The 19125-nt window shown below is 35.0% G+C and overlaps 1 protein-coding gene and 1 long non-coding RNA gene across 2 annotated transcripts in view; one reads left to right on the top strand and one right to left on the bottom strand.

Moving 5' to 3' along the window:
- Nucleotides 1-18227, top strand: part of LOC118766472 — a 21177-nt gene extending 2950 nt beyond the window's left edge. Inside the window, exons 2-3 of the long non-coding RNA XR_005002407.1 lie at nucleotides 2144-2147; nucleotides 17885-18227. This is a non-coding gene — a long non-coding RNA (uncharacterized LOC118766472). The remainder of the gene's footprint in view (nucleotides 1-2143; nucleotides 2148-17884) is intronic.
- Nucleotides 6359-15461, bottom strand: LOC115220385. Its single transcript, XM_029790505.2, has 2 exons — nucleotides 14849-15461; nucleotides 6359-8176 (listed from the first exon to the last, which is right to left on the bottom strand). The coding sequence occupies exons 1-2, from the start codon at nucleotides 15362-15364 to the stop codon at nucleotides 8072-8074; spliced, it is 621 nt and encodes a 206-aa protein (XP_029646365.1). The 5' UTR covers nucleotides 15365-15461; the 3' UTR covers nucleotides 6359-8071.
- Nucleotides 18228-19125: the final 898 nt, after the last annotated feature.

Here is a 19125-nt window from a genome sequence, read left to right as displayed (position 1 = left end):
AACATGAAGTAAATAATTTATGAAAGCTCCAAATTTCTGTTAATTGATTACGGTTAAATCAAAAGAAAGGAGTTATGCCTACTTTCTTTTTAGACCTACGTTATTTCGGTCAATCGAACCAGGTTATTAGCAAGTGTAAATTTGTGAAGGGAACGCGAGTGCCAGAAACGCTTGTAATCTCGCGTGCGAGCTGTTGTTGGGCCTGACATCGTTTTAATTAAAATCAGAAAATATTTCTACTATAAATATATCTAACCCCTGTATTCAAATTTATAGTGAGCTCGACAACTACTGACGTGTGAAATATGGAATGCGAGAGAGGGAGGGAGGGGGTATGTTTTAACAAAGGCTTTCAGTGGTTCATTAGTTATCTGCTCCTGCATTCCTGCTTCGATCTTTCAAGATTTAATCTCAATCTCCAGCAGAACACATCATCAAATCATATCGCAGGTGAGTGGGGATTCATTTATTTTTTAAAACATTCTTCTGAAAATGAAGACTATTTCATAATTACATATAAGCTTTTCTCTCCTCAAATAAACTTCTTTATAACCCATGGCTTGTTAATATGGATGTGTAAGTACGAATGTTTTCAACTTTTCTTTGATATTTACATATTTGCATTTTAAGGAGTCGATGTAACTTCATCACTTCATAAAATCTATATGTAAAGAAAAAAATGTAGGCGAGCTGCATGTAGATGTATAGAATTATAAGAAATTTTATTCCTTCACAAAACTAGTATTAACCAAATTTTATATTGATTAATCCGAAAATCAGTATTTGCTAAACTTTTTACAATTGATTGGTAATATTTTGTTGATTCGTTATTGATAAAAATCTGGATTTTATAGAGTTGATCGGCTAGAATCATGTTGCATTTCCAACATTCGAAGCACTTCAAATTTTCACCAGATTATTTCCAAGAAATACATAATAAAGAAGTTATATCAAAGAAAATTAAGAAAAAAAAAGTGGTGGAAGTTTGAAATACTTCAGGTGGTTGGAATAAATTTAATAAGATCCATTGATTATGCTATTCGATATATTTGTTGAATGCCTGATTTGGTATTATTGATTGCGATTTATGAATTTGATATCTTCATCTCAAGAGTATTCAGAACCTACAGTCTCTCAGACGTCTCGGATAATGATTTTAAAAGTAGCGGAATTTCTTTCGGAGAAAATTTAAATTGAACGTCTTTGTAAGTTTTTCTGTGATTGGTTAAGTCTTTAGATTGGAAATGTTTGTTGTTTTGTGGATAATCACTTTATAAACATTTGTGTATTTTTCACGGCTCAAATTTGTGTATCTTCATGTAGTTTTTCCAGGGACGTGCCACCCGGGTAGGCAAGGTAGGCAGTGCCTACCCTGCATAAAATAGATCGATAGTAACATTTTCCTTTTATGGCAAAATACGCACCTAATTCAATTAAATTATGAAGGTTACCCTACTATGCATAAAATGCTTTTTTTTTTTTGTAGATTAGGTAGTATAATTCGCCCCTGCCTCTCAATGTCAGTATGAAAACTACGTACAGTACTGCTGTAGTACATGTGCTGCGTACATCCCTACAACGTTTTCTTTATGTGATATAAAGGCAGAAGTAATTCTGCCTCCAACTCAGTCGCGCGCCTGTTTCGCTTTTTTTTTTTCTTTTGCGTGTTTTACTATATAAACGTCACCAACTGCCTACCCTGAGTAATTACTGACAGCACATGCCTGATTTTTTCAGAGCCTAAATTTGTGTTAACCAACATTGTAGATCTAATAGGCAAAATATCAATATATTTGAAACTGACAGGTTGTACGCTCTTGACATATATCTAGACTAGACTAATTTAAGTTTCAGCAGGGAGTCGTAAATGTGAGAAAAATTATTTCAGCCTTGTAAAAAAATTTATTTGACCGTTTTACTAAAATTCATCTGTAGTTGTAAATACTCTCAGGAAGGTTTCATTGTTTTCTGGGTACAACCAGCGTAATAAACTTTGTAAACAACGTTGTGCAAAGTAATAGTCGAAAGCAAATTGTATGCTTTACAAATTACAAAAGTAAAGAAAACTATTCGCACTGCAGTAGTAAAAGGCTAATTTTCAGATTGTGTTAACACCCAGCCCGTACTCTCGATCGGGTACTAGTAACGTGAATCTGGTTAAGGAACATAAAGCCACAAATGCTGTTAAGCTGAGATGCATGTTTGGCCTGATATAGTTTTAATGGAAATCAGAAAATTTTGCTATAAATACAAGTCATCTCGGATTCTAATGAATAAGATATTGATTATTCACCAACTTCTGATGTGTGGAGCGAGAATGGAATGTATGTATCATGTACGTTAACAAAAGCCTTTAGTACTTGACGAGTTATCTGCTCTTACATTTCTGAATCTCTGTAAGCATTTACTTGAAGTCTGAGAATAACATCCAGTCATGTCGAAGGTAAGTAGAGATTCATCCATTTTTTTAAAATAATTTTCTCAGAAATTGAAGATAAGTATATACTTCACTTTTGTGTATCTGTTTTCACCTTATAGGATAGTTTTCTCTGAAATAATTTTCTGTACGCCCTGTTTATGTGACTGTGCACGTTTCGATCAATTATAGATAACTTTCCTCTGCTATTTGGACATCTGGATTTCAATGAGTGAATTTAACTCCATCTCATCACAATTCCTGTATGCATAGGCAGTTACATATGAACTACATTTTATCAATTCTGTGCTGATAAAAATCTAGCTTTTCTAAATTTGAATGATTATACTATCGTTGGAGTTCGAGTCACAAACTGGAAGGAAAGTTGATCAGATATTCTGTGCTAGCTGATAAGGATATTTCTCGAGGTTGTACCCACGAAGCACTTCATAACATGGAGTGTTAGATCGGACGGCGTGACGGTCCTGGAAAATATTTCTGAATAGCCTTTGTCTCCCGGTTAGAATAAATTATAGTTTTGAGGATAAGTCACCTCTATTGAACACATTTGTTCACTTTCTGGTGGCGATCGCCAGTTTTTACGATGTATAAAAAAATAAGCTGCTTCTTTCACTATTTATCTCCCCTTAATTTTATTTCCTTTTTTTATATAACTAAATTGCAGTGGCAATCAGAGCATCAAGAAATTATATTTTTTTCAACCAAAGACCTAACTGAAATGCTTGCGATATTTTATTCAATCAGTTATTGTTAGATCTTGATCAATTGCTAATTACGGAAGTATTACACTGAAAATGGAATGTGAATGTCATGACTCAGAAATATAACCGGAGTTGTCTCCCGTACTTTCAAAGTAATTGAAAACTTTTTTTTTTATTCTTTTAACTTATCTGTACCTTGTATTTCAAATTGTTCGAAAAAGGCTGAATATATCTACAGAACAATGTTATTTCTTAGCGTAGAACGTTCGTTACATAATTATAACAGGTTGCAGATAAATAGCGTTTTTTTGTCGGCAGTACGATATGAAAAGTTATTTCCCCTTACATTCTTGTATAAGTCTAACCGGTTACACTGGAAATCATTGTAGCTTGGTTGTAAAGGAGTCACTAATTTGTTGCTCAACCTGCTAGGAATAGCAGCGAAATTTCCTTTAAATCACAACAGAATGTCTTGGGTAAGTGCACAACCAGAAATAAAATAGTTGACGATCGAATTTGTTCTCACTGCGGCACCCAATAGGGACTGTGCTTCACCGTTTTTTTTTAAGCCTTATGTATTTTATAAGCAGCTGGAGAAACCCTGGTACCCATGTTTTACTATTTGCTGGATTTTGTTCATAGAAACGGTGCAATTCTGGTGGTGTGTGTCATTGCGGGAGGGATGAGACATCTGTATAGAAAGCGTCGCCACACATCAAACCTGATGCAGCAGACTTAAGCTCAAAAGAACGGTTGAGGATTTTTTTGTGGGAAGAGGAGGAGGTTTCTGGCAGTGTATATGCATCCGATAAGAGAACTGAAGCCATTTCAGCTGCTATTGGCAGCAAGTAATCAGCCACAGATGTTCTTGTGTAGACGTTGGAGGAGGGGCTAAAGAAGACAGTATTATATTTTGTGAGATCTCAACAACTGAGGACATTCATGTATTAGGGTTTCATTGGTAAATCACTTGGACAATGACTAAGATACACCAGCTCCAACCTGATAACTGAATCCCAGAATGGCTGTGTGGTTAAGGAGTTTGCTTTACAACCCAAATGATTTTAGGTTCAGTGCTGCTGCACAGCATGGTGTGGGCGTATTTTCTACTATAGCTTTAGGTCACCCAAGCCTTATGAGTGGAATTGGCAGACTGAAGCTGTATGGAAAGCCCATCATGTGTGCGAGTGTCTAAAATGTCTTTCCTACTTCTTAAATAAGATGGTCTGAGTCAAAAAGCAGTGTTGTCGTACTTACATTCTTGGTAAATATTATGCCCAGTAACAGTGCATTCTCAAAGCCGTGGAATAAAAAAAAAAACTTCATAAAAAGATAAAGGCCAGTGTCGGGAAGGGCATCCAGCTATAAAAATACCTCACTTATCCATACATGTACAAAAGGTGCTAATCTAACAGATTGTTCATTTATTCATATAACATCTCATTCTACACTGGTTGAAAAAGAAACATTTTCAATACAGTTTAATTTTCTTTGTCATTTTTGTTTTTTAAATTTTAAATTTAAGTTCAAGGAATTGTTATATGGTGCAAACTACTCTCCAATTGAAGACAAGAGGCTTGAGTAATTTACCAGATTTGTTTTTCTTTGATTATTGATACAAATCGAGAGATAGATTCAAAATTCTTAAAAGAAATCTGACAAACAAATAAAGTTTCGAAAATTTAATATCTTCATAATGAAGTGAACAGACATATATATATACATCTCTTGGAGTGGTTGGCATTAGGAAGAAACCTTGCCATATCAGATTGGAGCCTGGTGCAGCCACCTGGCTTGCCAGTCCTCAGTCAAACCATCCAATCCATGCCAGCATGGAAAGCAGACGTTAAATAATGATGATGATATATATACAAAACACACACACAATATATACATTTATACACACATTCTTTATAGCTGTCCACTGATGATGATGATTAACATCCTCAAGACGATGTTCCAATCTTTGAGGTGTTGCTTCAGTTGTAGATGTAATATGCAGATGTTTGGTTGGAAGAGGACATCACTTTATATTCTTTGCATCCTCCCAAAAGTAAGATGTCAAAGTGAATGACAAGTAGCAATGTCTTCCATCCTTGAAAGTTTTGATGTTTTACTTTTTCACAAGATAGCATGCACACAGACACACACACAATATCCATTTATAATCATTTATTTAAGATACAAAAATAGAGGCACAGCAGCTTCATATGTTGATGTTTTATTGTTTTTTGGTTTTTTTTAGTAATTGCTTATTAATAGCATCAGAAAAAAGAAGCAGATTGAATTGTTAATAGTTACTGATGTAAAAAAAAAAAAAGTTTCAATGTAGTTAGGTTGGTGGGAGAAGGAATTATGAAACTAATGAGATGTAGTATACTACTCTACAGAGGCTAAATTGTAGGGCAGTGGATTGGCGCTCCTTCAATCCTGAGTTCCAATCCTGCTGAGACAAATTTTGCCCACCACCCTTCCAAAGTTGATGAAGTAGCAGTCAAGTACTGGAGTTGATCTAATTGATTGTGTGGCATTTTGCTTATATTGGGAATTGCTATTTATAAGAAATCCAGATCTACATTAATACAAAAGTACTAAAAAAAAAAAAAGAAAAATGTGTGATCAATAAGTTTCAAGTGAAGATTATGATCACCTTGCATGAATACAAATAGCATTAAAAAAAATCTGATTTTGATTAATCTTGAATTTTAATTGAAGGACATAATCAATTTAATCAACCTCAATACCTGACTGGTGCTAATTTCATTGCTTCCCTCTCACCAGATGTAGGAACGAAATTGTTCCAATCACAATATTTGATAACAAGGAGTAATCATCCAACATCATATCAATGAAAATATTTAGAGGAAGTCTCTGCATATATTATGTGAAAATAAATAATTTATTAAATAACTAAACTCCTTCAAATTTTATACAAAGCAAACAGGAAGGAAAAAAAAAAAAATGGTAGTAGAAATATGTTGGCAATGAGAAACATTATTCAACTCTAAAAATGGGATGAATTATCTGAAAACTCATCTCAAACATTCAATTTAAGTTCACTTAAATATTTCGCTGTGTAGCTAGGCAAATTTAACTTAGCTCTAATTTTAATACAAAAATACTTGTTGCTATCTTATCCCTACCACAGACAGGACAAGGATATTATAATGGGCATCGCTACCCACTCCATCCATCAAAAATATTTCTAACTATAGTTTTGTTTTTTTTCCTGTTTTAAATGGTTTGGTCAAGAGAAACCTTCCAGATATAGTGCAGTTTATGTTTCTGAAAAACTAACTGCAAGAAAAATATTGGCAGGGAAGAAATTGTAAAGATTTGAAGCTCTGTGAAAGAAAGACAAAATGTATAGTCCAGAATCGAAAGAAAATGCCCCAAGTGGAATTGATCTCATGATCTACAAGCAGCTCTGTTCATGCCTCATCCCAGTCTTATTCTTCCCTAAATAATCATTTACAGAATTCCTTTTCATTTAAGGGTTTATCATAGGCATCACACTCATTGTTGTAACATTTGCTTTTTCATGCTTGCATAGATCAGATGAGACTACTCTGGGGCAGAGTTTTCCACGGCCAGATATCCTTCCTGTTGCCAACCCTTACTTGTATCCAAGCAAGGCAATAAATCTTCCAGTCTATCGAACAACGGCCAGCCCGCACATGGTTACACAAAGAACCGGAAACAAACAGCACAGTCTGAATTAGACTTTTGTTTACAAAGATTGTGCAATATGTCAAGAAGCTTGGACATGCTTCACTGCAGTGGACAAGTGAAGCATTTGGGTTTCACTCAGAAACCACTGGTCAACTTGAGGTAATAGCAGCAGACATTTCCCAGCATACCATGCAGTGGGGCTGATACTGGAACTACAGGACTGTGAAGCGATTTGCACCTACATAACTATATTCTCCTGATTTACTACAATTTTGATATCATGTGTGAATCTGTTTAACATATATTCTAAAAATATATTCAGAATTCCACTAAAGACTTGGTCTTAAGTCTCACTTCTCAAAACTGGTACTGAGGTAGTTATACCAAGTGTCCAATAGTCACAGGTTTATAAATTTATATATTGGAGTGTGGAATTATCATTACTTCACCTATCAATCTGCCATATATATACACAAATAATACTCAGAAGTAAAGGTGAATTTGTAATTTTAATTTCATCAGGATAATAAGTCTTAAGTTAAATTATTTCTAATTAAGATAAAATGGGAAAGAACTGCTTTAAAATGAAATTGATTTTATTTTGGTTGTTCCTTCTAAAGCTTGGCAGGTGCTGCAATAGCCATATTTTGCTTGTTTTATCAAGCAAGTGCAATTCACTTTAGCTGCCAGGCAGGCTGTTACTCTAAGACCTGACTTGCATAATAAAATAGCCTTTTTGTAGTTAGATGTTATAACTAGTTTGATTCCCAGTGTTATTTGTCATTATAATTTCATTGTAAAGAGTTATTTTGACTATTTACAATTAACAACATTTGAAATTACACTGTTGAAATAAAAGTGAATATACAAACATACGTGTCTTACATAGCCAAAGCAACAACCACAAAGCACTTTCATACAATGTAACGAAGGATTAACAACTTGGATTTTGATAAGATGTGAATGTTGTGATGATATTCAACAGAATTTACATTTTAAGCAATTGTTTTCATTAAAATATGTTATACTAATTTTGCTTATATTAGGAATGACAGATTATTCCATTTGTAAGTAATTACAATTTTAATGATGTTTAGTCCAGGTAAGATAACAATGAAGTGTTAAGAAATCTGCTTTTAGATATCTAAAAAATTAATCAGATTGATATAGCTTCTTCAGTTTGTGTTAAAGGTGCTAATTTGTTACAAGAAAATTAAAGATGACTTCAATTCCAGTCTTCATATTACAGACATTTCATCATTCACAAACCAGAAACTGACAAAGACCAGAGTCCAATTGTACTCAGCCAGATAATTTCTTCCAATTTACTTTTGTGTTTCATATGAATATGTTCCAGGAAGCCATCCTGCATTAAGGAAAATAAAAACATATAAGAAAATAGAATACAAAAAATAGAAAAATATGCAATTTTGGAAACTAGAGTGCTCTTAAGAAAGGTATATCTATCTTTTCCACACAAAAGAAGCTTAAGGTTGAGATGGGTAACATAAACCTTTAACATTCAGATTACTCTGCCAAATATAATACTTATCTGTTCACAATGTTTTGAATTAAGCAAACCTTACCTCATAGCTTTGAGATTTCAACGTGACTATTTTTAGAATGACATTGTAGGGCAGGTGTGAGAGGCTAGATCTGGCTGATATAGATATAAAACTGGTAGAATATTTTGGCTTGATATGGCCTGTTTAAATGTTCAAAGGTTAAGGCAGTCAGCAGTTTTTCACTTTTATTTTAGGGACACTGCATGACAATAGTGTGTTCTGTGAATGATACCCCACAAAAGCAGGAAATTCTCCCTGACAACCACTAAAGCTAACAAGAATGCAAAATTAGCCAAGCAAGAATTGAGAAAAAAGAAAAGTGAAAGCTTTGTATCTTGCAGCCACATTTTATGAATATATTTTAAATACATAAAATTGTTCCAGTCACTTCAAAGAGTGAATCTTTTGAAAGCTGCTATTTTGCTAGAAATAGTAACCAAATATCCCTTAAATCACATCATTCTTTTTTTATTTAAAGAACATTAGATAATGTAGTCAGAGACAGCCCTCAAAGGATGGTTGGTCATAAATGGAAGCCTTTGACCATAGGTCTGTACTGTCAGGGTTGCCCTGGGGCTAAGCAATAATATATCAATTCCTAACAAACGTTTAATTGTTCCTTTAATTGTTAATATCTGAAATTTCTATAGAGGTGTATAGGCTTGCTCGAAACATCGAAGACTTCTTCCAATTTTCCAGAGGGTCAAACTTTCCATGGCAAGGAGCAATTGTTGGGAGTCCCTGAAATTCTAACATCTTCAAGAGAACAGCAAGCCATGGCTGTTTACCAAGCAGTGAAGAAATGAGGTATAACTGACAAAATTCAGGCACTTTGCTCAGATACGACAGCAAGCAACACAGGTCAAGTGAATGATGCCAGTACAAATCTAGAAAAGTTGTTCAATCGCAACCTGTTGTACTTCCCTTGCCATCATCACAATTTTGAGTTAGTTTTTAGGAGCTGTTTTGACTCACTGATGGGAGCAACTTCTGGTCCAGACATGGCATTTTTCAAAAGATTTAGAGAAACTTGGACGAAACTCAAGATTTACATAACTAGTAGCAATGAAGTGACTGATGATGTCTGCTCTACCATTCTTGAATACCACCTTTGTATGCAGAAACAACAACGAAATGATTACTGAGAATTGTTGGAGTTAATAATGATCTTTATTGGCAGCATTCCAAAGAACGGACATCGTTTCATACAATTGGCCTTTTCTCATTACAAAGGACTTGTATCAAAATGTTACAATGTACCACAGTTCTGATAGTCCACTCTGATACCCCAAATTCTTTACCAATGGACCTCATTGATCTGGGGTTTTCATCAATAATGTTTTGAATGTTGTATAAATTCTGGTGTCCTTTTAGTGTTTGAGCGTTGTGAATATTTTTTTCTCTTTGATACAGAATGAAACATTATCATCACATGCCTCCAATTCCAACCAAAATTTATGTACAAATGATCTTGCAACACTGTGGTTTGCATGTATATTCATTTCTTGAGTTAGCATGATAAATTGAAAGGTTTATCAAAAAAAAAAAAAAAAAGCTACATTAAATACTAAAATGAACTAAAAACAAAATGTCCTCAAATACCCCTCGCACCCTGTAGAAGACATTTGTCCAATGAGCTGCACAGTGGTATTAAATTTAAAAGGCGGCGAGCTGGCAGAAACGTTAGCATGCCGGGCGAAATGCTTAGCGGTATTTCGTCTGCGTTACGTTGTGAGTTCAAATTCCGTCGAGGTCGACTTTGCCTTTCATCCTTTCGGGGTCGATAAATTAAGTACCAGTTACGCACTGGGGTCGATGTAATCTACTTAATACCTATGTCTGTCCTTGTTTAGCCCCTTGTGGGTAATAAATAGGTACTAAATTTAAAAACCAGATAGTAACAGAGGGAATTTAACAACAAAATTTCTGTACTGACAAGGAATAGAACAACATGGGGCAATAGCAGTATAGATCTATACACACATCATCAGCAAGCAAAACTACAAAAGAAGTAAACATTTTGAAAATAATCTAATGAAAATTTTTAAAAACGAAGCTGTTGTAGAAAATTTTTTAACAAGGTCCAAAAATAAGGTGGATTTATACTAAGAAAAAACAACGATGAAGAGATAATATTTGTAACACTTTTTAAATAGAATGGTCACAGTTGAAACTTTCAGAAAAATGCATTTTTTGCACTTTTAAGTGCTCTCAAGTGTATGCACATATGAATGCAAATCCTAGTCTGTGCAAAGGACAGACTGGTTATTTTCAAGTCTGAAAATGTCCTGTTTCAGCTATGTGTGACTAGTGATTTTCTGAATTTAAAAAAAGAAATAGTTTAAGCTCTGGTTTTAGTCGCATTGTGTGACGGCTTTTGACAAGTATGCTATAGCACTTGGCCAACCGAAACCTTTTGAGTGGATTTGGTAGACGGAAATTGAAGGCTTGTCGTGCACACGCGTGAGACCACTGCTACCACTTGGTAACTGGTGTTAGTTTGTTTATGTTCCTCACAACTTAGTAGTGAAAAAAGAACCATGGTTAAGTACCAGGTTTAGAAAAGAAAATTTACTGGGATCGATTTGTTCAACTAAACCCTTCAAGGCGGTTCCCTAACATAGCTGCAGCCTAATGACTGCAACAGAAGGTAAAACATCTGGAATGAGACATTTTCAGAGCACAGGAAAATAGTGGCTTTAGGATCTATTATACACTACAGTGAAAAACGTTCCACATATGGCCATTTCGTATATTATCTTGAGCGCTATGTCTTCTCGATTATGTACCGTGTCTTTTCTTTGTTAGACGGTAAGGTATTTGGCTGTTGAGTCTAGCAGGTCGGGCAACCACAGAGACGCCCTTGCTGGTTTGTTTTTTTGCGTAGTTTGGCCCAAGTAACGAATGAATATATGTCAGCCAACCTGAAGAGAGACGCGATTCGTCTGCTGCGCAAGAAGATAAACTGATACGCCGTGCGTGGGTAGATGAGAATGCAAACGTTTCGGACCAAGCCTCTAGTAATACGATGATGCAAAAATTCGCAAATGTTAACAGACTATTCATTTCGGCTAAGAATTAGGAGAGGTCGGAAAGTATGACGTTAACACACTCAAGAGAATACGTGACTGCTGGCAGATACATCGCCACCACCATCGACAAGAAGGCAATTCTGCTTTATACACGACATATAAAACCTCTTCATAACTTTATTATTATTTTAATTTTCAGAAATTTCTGGTGAATTTCTGTTCTACACACGATAATTCATACGACTATGAAATCTGTTTAAGTTTTCGAAATTTTATAAAATTTTAAAAAATTAGTTTAAATTTTTGGCTTAAATTCCAGCATTAGACCATTAGGCAATCTTTCGTCTCAAGTAGACCTTTCCGTCGATTTCCGTAAAAATTTTTTTTTTTTTTTACATATGGGCTTGCGGGAACTTTTGAAGTAATGACGGGAACTTTTGAAGTAATGAGAGCGAAAGAGAACGAAAGGTCTACGAAAGATCGCCGACCATTAAATGCTCAGAGTAATGATTAAATTTTAGGTTCTCTTGGTAACCGACAATTTCCGTTTCAAAAATAAAGTCAATTCGGCAAGATTTCAAGGCGAAATTGTAGCAATTTTAAAAAATGTTTGAAATACTAAGTGACAGATGTAATTAGATCTAGATCTACTCAAAACAGGATGTAAAAATGCTAAGAGCTAAGAAAGGAAACGAAAATTCACAAATATGAATTTCTACTCTTGTGTTAGTTACAGTGTGTGTGTGTGTGTTTATATATATACATGGGCGAAACAATATTTATTGTCGGATTTATGGATAAAATATTTATATATTTATCTAGAGAGTAGTATAGTTTTCGTTAAGTATTGCCTCGTGTGAGTGTGTGTTTTAAAGCTAAAACAATGAAAGTTATGAGAAATAAGGTTTAGATGGCTTCTTTTGGAAAATTTACAGAGCAATCAACACCTCTCCTCCGTAAATTTCCAGAAGTGGTCTTTACTCTGAAATACTGAAAATTCCAAGTGACAAGTACTAACCATCGACCTATACTTAGAAATAGAATTTTACTTAATTTACTATCGTCGAAAATGAGTGTTTAAAACTGAGACAAGGAAGGAAAAAAAAATCAGCGAACACAACTCCTTTGCTATTTATGCTTGGTTTTAAATAAATAATTCGATAAATTAGGTCGGTCGAAATGTAAAGAAAAGTAATAACGGCAATTAAGAGAATTTGGATTGTAGAGTAATTTTACTCTCTTTTTGCAACCCAGAATAAAATTGGAGACTAAATCCGGTTTGGTAGGCTGCAAGTCTGGTTTTAATTTGATAACGAATCCGCCCATCCCACGAACTAATGAGAAAGTGGGAGAACTTCTACGTGGCAGCAATGATCCGCTAGAAATAGCAGCAAAATCTCACTCAGTACACCTCTCAGCCTCTTAAAAAAAAAGAGAATAAGTTTGGTAATATGATCTTGGATAGATTAAGATAGATATTCACAGCTGGAGCGGCTTTGATCGTAAGTTTGCACGATCGATGCTCAAAACCGGAGCTAAGCTGCAACAACAAAGGCCTTGCAAAAAGCTACCCCACATTTGATGTGCTCGGTTGGCTCCACGTCACACATAATCAATGTCCTTTGTGTGACTGCGACTGAACTGACTTTTATACTCAACAATCGATAATCAAAGTATCGAAGTCAAGGAAAATGATGAGTGTGTGTGCTTAGCAACAATAAGCAAAGAGAGAGAGAGAGGGAAAATTGGTGAAATATATATCAAGGAAATGATTTCGCCCAAACTTTTTAACTTTATACATAAAGACGAGCGAACAGCTTATATTGTCGTTTGACTTGTTAAAAACCGAAGCCAAATGTCCCTCAAACCAGTGTAACGTAGTCCTAGATATAGTGGGGGGAAAATAAAGATAAAAAGGAAGGCTGAAACAGCTTTATTGTCGGGTTATAATTCTAAAGTGCTATTAAATATACCGACAATAAAACTGGTTTGGTTAGAAAACAAATTGCAGCCAAATCTCCATGGAATTAACGTCGTATTCTCTTAAAAATAAAATATCATAATAGACGCATCGGATCATCTAAATCCTATACAACAAATTAAAAATAGTATAAATATATGACGGGGTGGCCTTTGTCTGGAAAGTCTAATCATAGGACTGAACTAATAGGATGACTTGGAACTAAACAACCACCACCCGATATAAAAAGAGGAGAGATAACTAATTATAGTTTGATTTGTATTGTGAATTTAAAAATTTTTTTCCGTTAATTATTTAAAAGAATTTAGATTGCTTGATATGGATATAGTCAGACACTATCAAGCAAGGTCGACAGCCGAGTGGTATCGGCAACAGTAATTAACGGTCATATAAAGTAACAGGGTATTAAGAGATTTCACTGCTATTTCAAGCAGGTCGAACGACTACGTTGAGGCAAGAACAAAATTTTTTTTAAAAAGGGGGGGTTGTGTGGAAATGAATATATAGTTTATTGTTAATTGGCAATTATTTTGTCGGGAATGCGAAATCGAACTGAGTAGGGTTCGAACTCCAGAACATAAAGCGAGGCGCCATAATGACATTAATTAGTGCAATATCATCCCCTAACGTACTTCAATACTATTTGTATAATAATAAACTGTTTGTATATTAGGTACAGCATAAAGAAGCAAAAGTTTGGGTGAGTGAGAGATTTCATATGAGAATAAAGACCTACAATATTTTTCGCACTTGGTACGTTATGCCGTCAATTAAAATATATTAAATAATTAGGTCCGTTTTGTAAGAAAAAGTGTTAAAGAATAAATTATATAATGCTATTGTAAAACACTTTTTTTACAGATAGACTTGCTAATTGCTTTTTAATTTCAACTATAATATTTAAAGATAAACAACACCAATTTCGTTTATACTTTCATGATTGTGTCTGGAAAGTATTTTTATTCAATAAATTAAATGTGTTTATTTTCTTTTAAAACATGGGAGCAGAATTCTATTTAAGCATGCCATATATGACCCCCTCATAGCACATCTCACAACTGCCCCCGTTTGTTTGTCAGTCTGGCGTATTCAGATTTTTTGATATCTTTCTTCCCCATTAACACATTTAATTTGTTGGGATTTAAGCCAAAATTTAGGACTTGTTTATATTTCAAACTGTGATTTCTTTTTTAAATTCGAAAAAGTGACACAAAAATTTTTTACAGTCGTGTAGTTTTCTGTATTAAGAATACAAATTCGTAAAATACTACCAAGATAGTTATGAGAGATTATATGGCGAGCTTAAAGCAGAATTTCTCTCCGTAAAAAAAATAAATAAAGGCCTATACAATTCTCAAAGCTATGTATTTTGTTTACTAAATCAGATCTCTATATTTTATTCACGTACAAAAAAATATATGAATTTTAAAAATAATTATATATAATAAATTAAACCTCACCCATCCGCCGTTATCATTTATCCAGATGTCGATCTTGTGGTCTCTAAAGATTTTTATCAAGATTTGGTTATAATGTTCCCAGGAAAGGTCATGCTTTTTTGCTCGCTGATCTTCCGCCAAAAGGGCCAACATAATGAAAACCATCGAGATACGCCGCCAATGCAGATTTTTCCGATCCTCCAGGATGGTGTCCACAACGCAACGATAGGCTTTTTGTATTGTAAATTCATCAGCAACTTCGCCTAACAATTGGGCAACGTTTTTATGCAGAGCATCTCTGTAAGTGTTGTAAATTTCTAATACTGATTTTCTCATGCCTGCACAAATGTCGGACTCGGGTTTCGAGATAAAGTGACCTTTATCGAAGTTTAACACCATGTCTTTGACAATTTTGTGCACTTCTTTTCTACAAAATTTCAGATTTTCTTCATTATCCATGTGCATTACCGATTGAAAGGGGTCCATAACAGGCGAGGAGTTAATACTACAAAAGATATTCGTCAGAACAGAGACCATCTTGAGGGATATTAACTGAGCGCCTGTTAAACTTTTTGAGGGAAACGATAAGAGCTTACTCAATGTAAACGCTTGCGACTTTAAAAGCGATTAATGAAAGCTTCCTCTCTTTATATAAGAGTCCGCCTTTCTGATTGGCTGTTTTGGTTTGTTTGTTTTTTACACACACACACACATAACATATACACTATATAGTCATACTTTTATTTGTATACACACACACACACACGCATGCGCACTTATAAATTTATTTTGTAAACAAAACAATTATTTTCTGCAAGTTAATGCAGACAACCCCAAAACTATAAGTGAAAAAGAATTTTCCGTTTTTTTTTTTTTTTTGCTAACCCCGTCATTATTTGTAAATGAGAGTAAGTTCCCGTGACGGAAGTCTGGAATATGTCACCAACATATGTTGGACTTTCTCCGTTTTGAAAAGGAATTTTCAAATGCCCATGGGTGTGTTTGGCTGTTCCAACGCCCAAGTCCCGCCATCGTCCACTGTTAACGCTGCGAGCGTTTTGGTTAACTTTAATAAGTTCCGTTGACCCTTATGGTGTGCGACCAAATGTAGAATACTTATGTGATTAAGTATGCAGTAACAGTTGTATGAAAGAAATTAAACGAAGTTAAAATTGAAAAAAAAAAATTAAATTAATTTACTCTCCGCGAAAAATGGTTCAATTTTTTTTTTTACCAGCGCTTCAAAATGATCGGCGGGGATTTTTCCAATTTATTTTTTTTTTTTACGCTTCGCCCTCGGAAATGATAGAGGAAAGCATTTTAAGAAAAAAACATTTTGAAAATCTGGGGTTTTTTTTTCAATTCCACTCCCTTGTTCTCCCCACTCCCCTGCTATCACCCCTGGCCTCTCACTCCCCTGCTCCCACCTTGGGGCCGAATTTGGTCTTTTTTTTTTTTTGCACTCCGCACTTTAAAACGATGGGGAAAGTCTTTTCGTTAAAAACAAATTTGGAAAATACTTCCAGACGAAAAAGTGAAAGGAAGCCTGGCTGTTGTTTGTAGCACATCCCACGACGACGTGATACCTTCCGCGTTTCTCTCCCCCTCCCCGGCACCAAGCGAGTCCGCGTGTATATGTTTGTGTGTCTTTAAGGAAAATAAATATATATTTACTAACAGAAAAGTATTCTATTAAAAATAAATGGAAAATTTATGGCTTTTTCAACCCCACATCCTTTGTGTCTATAATTTCAAAACAGTGAAGAGTCATTGCTGGGATTTATCCACAGTGATTTTTAAAAAGTATGTTGAAGACATTTTATTTTAATAGCATATTTTTCTGTTAGTGAATATGTTTTTTCCTACATGCATACATACACACTCTCACAGACTCAGTTGGTGGGGGTTAAAAATTTAAATTACAAAATTTTTTAATGGTTGCTTAAATCCCTACAAACGGACTACTCTTGGACTAAAAACTTCTGCATTATCATTCCATAAAATGTGTTTATGGGAAGAAAAATGTTGAGAAACATCAATACTTGTCAGAGTGACAAAGAAACATGGAAGGTACCAGGTGGTCGTGGGACGTGTTAGAAACAACAGCTAAATCTCCCATAAATCATACACCTTTTAGTCTGAAAATATTTTCAAATTTTTTTTTTTTAACAAAGAGGCTTTTCCCATCGTTTTTAAGTAATTAGAGCAATCAATTCACCAAAATCAGTCTGGAGGTGGGAGAAGTGGGGTGTGAAAAAATCATAAATTTTCAAACATTTCTTTTTCTCATAAAAACCTTCCTCACCATCTATCATTTGAAAAATGCCACACAGTCACTCGTATGCCTATATATATTGTTTTATTTTTTACTTCCTTTAATACATACATACATACATACATACATGCATATATATATATATATATATATGTGTGTGTGTATGTATGTCTAGACACTGGCGTGGATCTGTGGTAAGTAGCTTGCTTATGAACCACATGATTCTGGGCTCAGTCCCACTGCGTGGCACCTTGGGCAAGTGTCATCTACTTTATCCTTGGGCTATCCAAGGATAAAGTATGAATGGATTTAGGAGATGGAAACTTAAAGAAACCTTTTGTAATGACTTTTGGCATTATATCATACTTGAGAAGAAGACCCATCAAGCTGAGTAAAATCACAGTCATGGCAGATACTAGTGTCACACAAATGGCACACACACACAGAGGCATAGACTCTCTCTCTCACTTTCTCCCCATTCCTCACCCTCTTTTACAATCCTATATCTCTCTCCCCCCCTACACACTCAATGATACTATAAAAAGAGACGAACACTCTCAAACAAATTCAAGTCTGAAGATTCTACTAGAGTAGATGCAAGCGCTAATTTATGATTTAGAAAATCATGTGACATTTTGATAAAAATCTGTAAATGTATAACCATCCAGATTTCTGAGTACCTTATTTTTTCTAATATATACCTGTACATCACCTCCAAACCTTCTAATATATATATATATATATATAGAGAGAGAGAGAGAGAGACAGAGAGACAGAAACAGAGGGAAACTAGCTTTGTATGTGGAAGGAGCACAGGTACAATAAAAGCTGAAAATGTGTAGAAAATAGACTCCTTCAACTGCAAGGGGTGCAAGCTAGAGGTAGTAGATAGCTTCCATTATCTAGGTGACCAAGTTAGTAGTGGAGGTGGATGCTCCAAGTGCATAGCTGTGAGAATAAGTTTAGGCTGGGCAAAGATCAGAGAGCTCCTACCACTGCTGGCAACAAAAGGCCTCTCTCTCATAGTGAAACACAAATTGTTTGATGCCTGTGTGCGAACAGCTATGCTGTATGGCAGTGAAACATAGGTTATGACAGCTGAGGACATGCGTAGGCTTGAGAGAAACGAAGAGTATGCTTCCCTGGATGTGCAATGTCAGTGTACTTGTTCGACAGAGTGTAAGCATCTTGGGAGAAAAGTTAGGCATAAGAGGAATTGGATGTGGTGTGCAAGAGAAACAACTGCACTGATATGGTCATGTGATGTGTATGGACGAGGACAGTTGTATAAAGAAGTGCTGATTTCTAACTGTGGAAGGAACCTATAGTAGACCCAAGAAGACATGGAACAAGGTGGTGAAGCATGATCTTCATACTTTGAACTTCATGGAGGCAATGACTGGTGACCAAGACCCTAACCCTTTATAACCACAATAACAGCATGCCTCTTCATTTCTTGAGTAAGCTGAGGGTCTGCCATTATTATTTTCTGAAACAAAGATTATACAGAGTTGGCAAAATTGCAGCAATGACCCCAAAACATTGTATGTCCTCAAGTACTTTACACACCCTGTATATGTGAGTGTGTGTGTGTGTATTTATGTATTAATTATTAGTGACAGAAGCACAGAAACTAATTTTACCAAAAGCTAATCTTCTTCATATCTAATTGAATGTGGATGTCTTGTTAGAACACATAAAGAACACAAGAACACTTTATGACAAAAAAAAAAAGATTTCATTGTCTAAGTTTTTATGAATAGAATGTAATATTTCAAATTATTCTTTCAAACTTGAAATTAATGAGATTAAAAATTGTGAATAGAATGTCGTATTTGAAATTAAGCTTCAATGGGTCAGTAACAAAATACACACACATACACACACACAGGTGCAGGCATGGCTGTGTGATAAGAAGTTTGCTTCCCAACCACTTGGTAGCAGGTTCAGTCCCACTGTGTGACACCTTGAGTAAGTACTTTCTACTATGGCTCAGGCCAACAAAAGCCTTATGAATGGATTT

Source organism: Octopus sinensis, linkage group LG16, assembly GCF_006345805.1.
Source record: "Octopus sinensis linkage group LG16, ASM634580v1, whole genome shotgun sequence".
NCBI lineage: Eukaryota > Metazoa > Mollusca > Cephalopoda > Octopoda > Octopodidae > Octopus > Octopus sinensis.
The sequence above is the reverse complement of the archived record's forward strand: the minus strand, read 5'-3'. Positions and strand labels throughout refer to the sequence as shown.

Coding starts and splice junctions, on each gene's coding strand:
- LOC115220385 (XM_029790505.2), bottom strand. CDS start 15,364: ATGGTCTCTGTTCTGACGAATATCTTTTGTAGTATTAACTCCTCGCCT. Junction 8,177..14,848: donor TAAATGATAACGGCGGATGG/GTGAGGTTTAAT, acceptor TCCTTAATGCAG/GATGGCTTCCTGGAACATAT.